Consider the following 10408-nt stretch of genomic DNA (forward strand, 5'->3'; position numbering starts at 1 on the left):
AATTTTACGTAAGGACAGTTCAGTATTATTGTTGTTGGTTTCTATGTATTTGATAATATATTGTTCTTTTTCGCAGTATATATATGAGGAATATATTTTCGGTTTATATGTCGTGTGTCTGCATTTCTTTCCCTTTGTTTGAGTCCGCAGCTTCAATGACCCAAAAAATGAGACTTGAGACCAAAATAATTCATTAATTAAAAAAAAAGTGACAAGTATCAGTGTGCAGGAGGACTCAACCGGACCCATAAGTGGACCATTTGTTTCTGGCCTTTAGTAACTATAGGGACCCATCCCCACACCCCAGGGGGGCCTATTCTCTGTCAAACTATATATTTGCTGACATACCTATATATCTATTCCAGGTACTATGTGTTATACTCAAAGTTAAAGTTAAAGTAGTTAAACTCAACGATTATTGCAGTTAATTACCAAGTTAATTGGCTGCTACGCAGTAAAAGAAAGAATATGACTTATATTTACTAAATTTTTACACTATTATTATATTTTAACTTAATCTACGTAGCATATTGCTTACCTTATTTATTAACTTACTAATCTCATTGATAGGTGAAAAGAAAAAAAAATTACTTATAAAATGTTGGATACTCTTGGTGTATGAGGTATTTCAAAGAAAATCGTGCGGGTTTTGCCTAAAGCGCACGATATCACACGTATTAACAGTATTCTTGCACCGTTTTAGCGAAATATTTATTACATATAATTACATGTACTATATTTTAAGTGGATTGATAATAAATAGTACTAGATATTTAGTTGATATTTTTGTGCAAAAGCTACAGAGTTTCCGTGAATTCACATGTCATGCAATAGTGGCTGATACGATAAGTCCTATTGCGCACAAATTAGTGGAGAATTAATGGACAACAACTATAATATAATTATACTAGGAAAAAAAATTCATAGTACCTGGAATAACTTCTTTAATGTTACAGACAAGGGCAGATGCTTTGTACCAAGGGCAGATAAACTTTTAACTAGGGGTGGGCATGGTACGATATGATACGGTATTTGAAACTTCGGTACGGTAATTTCGATTTTTGATTTTTAAAAATATTATACTATTACCGTACTAAATTAATTCGGTATGGTTCGATATTCTACGGTACGGTAAATCGATACCATAGTTTGTTCGACTTCAACTTATATATACTCATATGGTGGAGAATTATGACTTCCTCTACTTATGAAACGTCTCAATTATTATGTACTAAACACCTTACACATGTAAAATTATTCAAATAAAGTACAAGCAATCCCTTTCGTAAATCAATTACACAAAAAAGACATTTAAATCAAGATAGAGTAGTCAAAGCTTCAACGTTTAAACAACTAGTTTTCTAATAATACTAGTTTATATATTTGTTAGTATTATAATACTAAGATATATGAATTGTATATGTAATTATATACTTCGGTATGGTATTCAAAGATTTCGGTATTTTCTTTATGAATACCAAATACCGTATCGAATACCAAATTTTTTAAAAATGCATATCAAATACTATACCAAATACCATAATACCGAAACCGCAGTATAAAAAATTCTGATTTGGGTATGGTAATCGGTATCTACTATACCATGCCCACCCCTACTTTTAACACCAAGGTGTGATAACTATCCTCGTATCCACATCAGAAAAATAATATTCCTATTATCACAATGTAATACAGTAGTAGTACATATTTAACCGAAATAAAATACTCCCTCCGTCCCACAATAAGTGTCACCTTAACCAAATTTTTTTGTCTCATAATAAGTGTCACCTTAGGAAATCAATGCATATATTGACAAGTTTTTTCCAACTTTGCCCTTAGACAAAAACTGACAAATTTATGTATTCAAGACAAAAAGCACATAGAAACTTGGTATTATTGGAGTCCCAATGTCAAAAGGCTTACTTTTCATGCATGCTCTAATCAAAAGGGAAAAGTAATTTATTTTTATTATATAGGGTATTCTAGTAAAATTTACATTGCATGATTGGTTTCTTAATATGCGTGTTTTTGGGTAAGATGACACTTATTATGAGACGGAGGGAGTAATGTTCAACATTTTTTTTCAATGCTATTAAGCTCTTATCCTTGTATCTAAACAATGGAACTGTGCAGACAAGCATTAGAGGATAATGGTCTTAATCACGAAAAATCCTCGAGTAAAGGTTGGGCAGCCATAGAGGAGAATGCACTAAATGATGTGTAATAATTAGAGTATCTGAACACCCCTATTTCCAAGAACACTAATTAATGTTACAGAATCAGAAAGTAAAAAGGAAACAAAAGAGAAGGAGAAATGGTCCATGTATGGGTAAACCCCTATTGCGCATTTTTTTAAAAGTGCGCAATAGGACTTAATGGTGGCTGTCCCAATTAAGTTCTATTGGGCACAAAAAAAGTGCGCAAAAAATATTTTTGTCACTTCTTTTTTAATGGGTTATTTTAGTCTCAAATTCTACTTTTTGAGTCATTTAAGTTGCAGGCTCCCATTTGTTTACCTTTGCTTGTCGCATTTTATTTTTTGAGAGTCTATATGGCTAATCTTCAAAGTTAAATTGAACTAGATTAATTTAATATATTAAAATTAAAATTTAGATGTTAGAAAACTATACGAAAATAATGTAAGTTGTAATTTTTCTCATATTAATATTATGAAACAATACATATTAAAATGTTGGTAAAAGTGAGAGGAGCGTGTATATGATTATGCATGCATTGAGTAATTGTTCTTCTGTAGGCATCTAGTAGTTCAGTTGGTTGGCTCCCTGAACTATCTCCTCATTGATGAGGGTTTAAACCCCCACGTTGTAATCTCCTCCTCATTTCTCCTTCCCCTACCCCATATTTAATAATTTTTTTTTTTAAAAAAAAACCTATGTAATAAATTAAAAAAGAAGAAGTAATTGTTGTTTAAGCAAAATGGATGTAGCAAGCTATTAATTCCATTGTAACTTGGTAACGGAATATGGGAAGCAGGATGATTTTGAGCTGATAAAGCTTTTTTTTTTCATACCAAAAACGGAAAAGAAAATAATAATCACTTCAGTCAAAGCTTAATTATTTTTTATTTTATTTTATTAGGTGCTTGAACTTTACCGTAAATTCTCACTTTTGGTAAAATGTTAATTCCACTGAATTGGTGTGGTAACTTTTGCTAAAAGCATTCTTTGTTAGTACTCCCTCACCTCAATTTATGTGGACCAACTTTTCTAATCTAGTTTGTGTCAAAGAAATATCACCTTTCTATACCTTTCTATCATTAGAGATAACTTAATTTTAAAATTTTCCTTTTACTTTTAATAAAATATTTTATAACCACACAAATGACTAAGTTTGTTTTAGATCACAAATTTTAGATGTCTACTTTCTTTTAAAAGAAAACGTTGTTCGAAGTCAAACGATGCCACATAAATTGAGACGAAGGAGTAATAATTATCAGCTAATAAGACTTCTTCCTCGTTACTGCTAATACTACATAGTTGATAATCTGTTTTCTTTACAGGAAAACTTTATGTGTCAACAAAAAATAAAGTAATTACAAATTATTGGAGCTTCACCCAACAATTAATCACAAATTGAATCTCATATCAGTTCTACCCACTCAAAAAGCCATAATTGTTAATCATGTTATGCTCGAACATCTAAACTACAACAGGGTTTTATTTTATCTGAAATAAATCACAATGTACTAAAGATGCAAGATCAAATATCTCACCTTGAATGGAAAAAGTAGATTCGAACCGTCATTCCATTAATTATCAATTTAAAAACTATGTACAAGTATTAGTATAAATCATACTCTAGGCCAGGCTAGCTCCTAAAATGATGATTAATGATGAAGACAAATCAGTCAAACCAAGGTATTGTAAAAGTTTTCCCATCTAAACGTCATTGCTTTGCTCTTTGGCATATAGTTGAATGAATGAATTTCCAGAAACTGTTACTCATGTAACAGTTTCATGGTAAAAGAAATTGATTCAAGGTGGAATTTGAACAGCAGATTCACAACTACTTATAAACAAATGCAGCACAGAAACTGAAAATCACCAATAAATGACTACACGTATAACAATATTATGAGTACTTATACATCAAATATCTAACTTCTGCATTATGTCAAAACAACCAGTACCCATCTTCACTGGCAAACCTAAGCAAATTCTGGAGGATGGCGTCTCCATGTAGTCAGTCAAACCGTGAGAGGCTGCTTCGACGATGAATTTGGAAGCCGTTTCAAAAGACATCTTAAGGAATGGTGACAAAGACTCGGATATCCTTCCATGTCTGCTCATTGGCTGGTATCCACCCGTATGAGTCATGTAGTCAGCTATTAGGCTCAAATGTCGATAATCAACCTCAACCCCATATATTCCAAAAACTGTCTTAACCTCTCGTATGATTGCTGCTCGGGCAGCTTCAACTCCATATGTATTCAGTATAGCACGAATATTATTTGTGTATATTCGATTAACATCAAGATGATCTTGCATTTTCCAAAAGGTTCCAAAATCTATTCCAGCTGCTTTCAGGGCCCAATAAGCAGAATCAGCGACTTGGCTTTGTTTCTTTGTTTGCTTTTCATCCCAAATTACAGTATTTTCAGTTACTTCATACTTGACCATTCTGCATTGGTCGATTTTACCGGAGTTCTTAATATACACTTTCTTTGCAGTCTTCTGGGCAACCTGCATGCATTAGAAATTTAGATGTTATCTCAGGGCAGCATAAAGTAGAACTAGTAGTAAAGGTTCTAAATCTGACCCCGCAAATAAGGGGTATTGTGGACAATCAAATTTCAAGGCAAACAATTTAACATTAAGTTTAACTGAAGAATGACGATAGGGCAGATAGGCCTAGCAAAGTGTTCAATAAAAGTGCAGACTAAAGAAAAGATACATAAAAAGAAGGGGTACTAAAGAAAGACATTAAATTAACCCATTTTTATCCGGAGCCAACTGCAGCCTTCGAAACACGGTCCCATTATTCCCGAGTTTCAAAGGCTACAGTTAGACCTAAAGGGTTGGCTCCAGATAAATTTCTCGGTCTTCAACAAAAAGGACATTTTAATGTCTTTCTTTAGTAATTATTGAGAGAATAACAAAAATGGTTGAAGATTACCTGAGCTAGCAAGATATGAGGTTCATCGATGAATCTAAAGTGGACCTCGAAATGCAATCCCTCCACAGCAGTAAAGACGGACCTGTCTGAATCCTTTTTGCTATGTTTTTCCTTATTTTTCTTCTGTTTGATAGTCTTTTCGGTCTTCGACTTACTTGGTGTCTGCTCTTCATTGCCAGGGTCTCCAGTTTCCTCTTCTTCCTCCCTACTTCCAGTGTCATGCCCTTGATCAGGGTCCCCTTCTTCAACTTCCGCAGTGGTCTCAGCTTCATCTTCACAACTGTCCTCATAATCCATCTCATCCGTGGTTTGCCGTTTTCTTTTTTGTGCATCTGAACTAAGATCTTCGGTTCTTTCGTCCTCGGCTTCATCATCATCATCATCATCCAGCTTTTCCTCATCGTGTCTGGTACTGGAAGCATTTTCTTCCGTCTCATTTGAAGCCACCGATTCCGAGCTTGACTTGAAGTCCTTTATGCCATTAATTTTAGAGAGCAAGGCCAAATGGCTTTCTATTGCGTCCTCCAATTCCCTTTTGAACACATATTTTAGGGTATACTTGCAATCTTCTGATGACACAAATTCATGCTTTTTTAGCTTCACCGTGAGCTTGTAAAGTCGAGAAATTTTATTGTTGTGGATTGATAGTGGAAAAAGATTCACTTCCATACTCTCAATCACATCTGCAAGAGTGATCTTCTTCACTTCTGCCAAAAGAGACCGGGCATCATCCCTGAATATCACTTAAAACTTTTAGATTTTTCTGCAGCAGATTTCAAGAAAGTGTTGACAAGACAGATATACAGAATAATATCCATGAGAAAATGAAGCAAGTCTTTGGGTGTGTTGGTATGACGAAAGTCATTTTACATGGAAAATGTTGTCAATTGCTTTCTGGTGTTAGATAGGTGGGTGAAAAATCTTCCGAAAAAAATATATATATTAAAGATCAATAATAATATCAGCAAATTGGAGAGTGTTTCCGTGAAACTTTTGAGTTCTATAGATTATTCTATTCAAGCAAATAATGTGAAGGTAAAAGTTATGGAACATCCCTAAGTGAGGAAAGTCATTTTCCTCATTTTGATGGAATGTTTTCCATGGAAATGACTTTTGTTATACCAAACACCAAAAGATGACTATCTCACAGAAACCTGGAAGTCATTTTCCCTCATACCAAGCACACCCTTTACATTGTCAATGTGGAGTAGAGAACTATTAGCTCAAAGACCAATCCGAAGATACTCTCCCCATCGCCAAATAATAAATGAAATCATTGGGCCATTCAACTTACTTTGATTTCCAACCGAGGAAGGGGCACGTCATGATGGGAGTCTTAATCACATCAGAGGCAGTCATCAGAATCTCCTGAAGCCGTGGAATTCCAAGAGTGACATTCATTTCTCCACGACCAGCAAGATGAAAAGTGTTCAATCTGAAAGTGAGAACAACATTTAATACATTAATTTGTTTAATACATTACTATGTCCCAACAAGATTTGTTATCAACGAAGTCCTGGAGATGGAACATTCAACATTTTCTAATTCCCCCTCACTTTACCTTGTGAATCCATCTTTTAAACCAATTTTCACCAGAATTCATTCGCCATCAGCAGTAATTTTGGACAAAATGTCAAATGTTGCCATTTATTTGCAAGCGAAAGAATTAGTATGGCTCATTGGAGTTTTCAAAAGAGAAGAAAAATTGATTTGCAGAAATGAACGACTAAATAACCACATTACTCCATTATTTTACTATTTGCCTTCCTCCAGCTCTGTCTGTGGTTTATTTACTTGAGCAGTAAAAACAAATTATTCAGTTATCTATAATAATCATACAGCTTCTAAAAGCAACGTACACATTTGTACCGGTGGTTTATAAAGATCCTACCCGGTTTCCCTCCGTCGCACTTGCTACTTCAATTTACTTTCTTGTGCGAGTAATTTTAAAACAGGACTGTTTAAAGATTGGACTACACCTTCTTTCATGTTCCAGATAAAAGTAGTCCGTCTGTTTCTATTGTATCTTAGTTTAACGGGGCATGGAGTTTAAAAAGGAAGACTTTTGAATCTTGTGATCTTAAAATAAAGATGTGTAATGTGACAAAATAACCTTTAAATCTAGTAGTCTGAAACAAGTCATGTGGGATAGATAGAATGAAAGAGTTACAATATAATAGTGACATTCTTTTTCAAAGAGATTAAAGAAAAAGTAGGACATACAAATTGAAACGCGGGGAGTAATTGAAGTAGAAATACAGTATCATAGGTATGCTACAAGAGCACAATATTGGAGCAAAAAGCCTAAAATTCAAGCATTGATCATTCCAGTAACATCAGAGGCCGATCTATGATTTAAAGTTTATGAGTTAGGAGTTCCAACCTTTTTGAGTTTTTGGGTATTAATAATTTATACATATTAATTGAATTTTTTTTAAGACAAATACAGGGTTTGGGGCTAAAGATACCGGGTTATGCCAAACCCGTATTGTCAACTCTACATCAGCCCCTAAGAAACATGACATTTTGATTTGAAGACCTTATTTCAACTTCTCTTTACATCATATTTGGTTAACATTTCGGTTAGGTGATATCATATTCCATTCCTATTTCGATCTCATCATGGTTCAAAAGTACTTAATAAAACAAAGTAAATAATCTACTTAGAGAATAACAAGAAGTATATTGTCTTACGTCATTTGGGTTGATGGTTCACCAACTGACTGACCAGCAAGGACACCAACCGGCTCTCCTGAATCGGCGAGACTTGAGAGGTATTTTTGTTCCACTAATTGTAGAAAGTCCGCCTCCTCCTCTTTCAGTTGCTTTAATATCTCTTCCTTTTTCACTTGCTTCTCTAGTTTCTTCTCTAACTTTTTCGCTTTGTTTTCCCAGAAGTGCTTCACTTTTTCTTCCAAGCCATCAGGCAACTTCTCAATATATGAGTTGAGCTTGCGTCCATGACACAACTTTTGGCAGATGGTTTCTTGATTCTATACAACAATGAATACATAAACGAGTCATTTAATATTTCTCTCAGCAGAAAAGAGACACAGAGGATACACTTGCGAAAATAAAAAAGTAATGAAAAAGTAACAAAAATGAAAAACACCGAGCATCAGTCTGGGGACACACGAATATTAAGGAAATTATGGTGTAATAAGCACAATGTTAAATTTTGTATTATTTCTTTACACAACCAATGGAAAACTTCAATCGCTACATGCTAAATACACAATTCCTCTCAACAATTACGCTGTTCCATTTTGTATGGAAAAAAAAGAAAGACTACATAGCATACCAAAAGAACCCTAAGAACTTATGTTTTTTTAACATGACATTTGTATGGCTATAAGCTAAGTTACTCGGACTCGCCTAAAATGTCGTCGGGTGCATGTCGGATCCTTCAAAAGTAGTGTATTTTCGGAGGATCCGACATGGGTGCGGCAACACTTTCAAAGAGTCCGAGCAACTTAGGCTATAAGAACACGTCATTAATAGTTCTCATTAATTTTTGAAATAGAATGGAAAGGAAAGAGTGTCAAATAAACTGGAATAGAGAGAGAGTACCACCTTCTAAATGAGCCACATCAGTTTGTATTTATCCTCTCTTGATTTCACCCTTGCAACTTTACTTGAATATCTTAGGTAACTTTATATATGCCTTTTTTAATAAATGTCAAACATCTTCTATTTCCAACTCATCGAATAAAGAGATTAACTCAAGTAAGTCCTTTTAAGTTTCATATGCGAACTCTACCGTTGCATAAAGAAAAAATTCCAAAAACAAAAATCTTTCTTTCAAGGTAATGACTAAAATTTCTAACTTGAGGACTTAGATTTCATAATATCAAGATACCATACATAATTTGCCTTTTGATAAATAATGTTATAATACACAGCATCTGACATGTATATGACATCAAGTCAATACATTGAATCAAAAGTACGATGAGTCCATAGTAAAGTTCATAAACTACACTCCCTCCACTACAATTTATGTTTCTTACTTCCCTTTTTAGCCTCTATCAAAACTTTCTAAATCTAGTAGTAACTCTTTAATACCAACATCCTACATGTCATGCTTAAGACCAAAAATATTTAAGGGCATTGTGGTAATTAGCGTATACTTAGTTTAAGATCACCAAGATTCAAAGTATCCATTAATTTCTTCAACTTTGTATCCAGTCAAACTAAGACACATAAATTGAAGGGGGGTGGGGAGTATAGTGGAACATTTTTCAGATATATGTATGGAAGATCTTACACAACCAAGCACACGTTTTACTAACTGTAGTTAATAGTCAATAAAGGAATATGAGATCCAGGCCTTACATCTTTCAGTGCTTTGAAGTTTTTGAGAAAACTTGTTCGCTGTACATCAATACCATCTTCTCCATAATAAAATTGGATAATTGAACCATCTGCGTCACGAACAGTATAATCATAACAGACTTTAAGAGATTCCAGGTTTTTTATCAAACACCTTTGTAGATATCCACTGCGAGATGTTTTGACAGCAGTGTCAACTAATCTGCGTAAACCAGGGCCAATAGTCAGGAAAGTAAATGCAAATATGATCAACAGAACAGTGAACAAATCATAAAGATTAATGCTTGAAAAGGGATTTACATGTAGAATTTAACACTCAGCAGTTTTGAAAAAGGTTAGACTCCCATTGAGAGAGCGCAGCGGGAGAGAGTGTGTGTGGGTGTGTGTGAGCGAGAGTACGAGTATATATATAAAAATATATATAGACACATATACCCTTAACATGGGAGTTGATCCAAATTTTATGTACAGTTCATTTATAAGGATACTTTTCAGTTCAACTACGCTAATTTGCTCGTTAGACTGATCTTCCTATTGAACTTTAGTCAGCTTGTTGCAGCAGAGGAATATTGGGCTGGGCCTTTATCCTGACTCCCCCTGCCATCTGTACAAAAAGGTCAGGTTTCCTCTTCTTAAATTACATGTCCTAGCATAAGCTCCCTTTCAAATGAGAGCCTGAGTATCCAACGGCTGTGCATTTCTTTTGATGACCAACAAAACTGTCTAAACTACAGCCTTCAAAACTCGGAGATGATGGGCATGTCCTTATACCCTTCGCCACTTAAATACCGGACTTAATTCGGTTGGCCAGGGCTCGAACTAGTGACCTAAAGACACAACTTCCTAAACCTTTTGCAAATTTAGCGAACTCCTGGGGTGCTGCAATGGCTACAGTTTTCCTTACCCAAATGAGTAGAAGTCGGTATGACAAAACCAAGAG

The 10408-nt window shown here is 34.5% G+C and overlaps 1 protein-coding gene across 1 annotated transcript in view; it reads right to left on the reverse strand.

Moving 5' to 3' along the window:
• Positions 1 to 3910: 3910 nt before the first annotated feature.
• Positions 3911 to 10408, reverse strand: part of LOC132068594 (DNA-directed RNA polymerase I subunit 1-like) — an 18092-nt gene continuing 11594 nt past the window's right edge. The window contains exons 16-19 of the mRNA XM_059462226.1: positions 7831 to 8129; positions 6431 to 6571; positions 5137 to 5869; positions 3911 to 4703 (exon numbers count right to left, since the gene is read on the reverse strand). Of these exons, the coding sequence (XP_059318209.1) occupies positions 4110 to 4703; positions 5137 to 5869; positions 6431 to 6571; positions 7831 to 8129 (1767 nt within the window). The 3' untranslated portion in view covers positions 3911 to 4109. The remainder of the gene's footprint in view (positions 4704 to 5136; positions 5870 to 6430; positions 6572 to 7830; positions 8130 to 10408) is intronic.

The sequence above is a fragment of the Lycium ferocissimum genome, chromosome 8 (genome assembly GCF_029784015.1).
Source record: "Lycium ferocissimum isolate CSIRO_LF1 chromosome 8, AGI_CSIRO_Lferr_CH_V1, whole genome shotgun sequence".
Classification (NCBI taxonomy): domain Eukaryota; kingdom Viridiplantae; phylum Streptophyta; class Magnoliopsida; order Solanales; family Solanaceae; genus Lycium; species Lycium ferocissimum.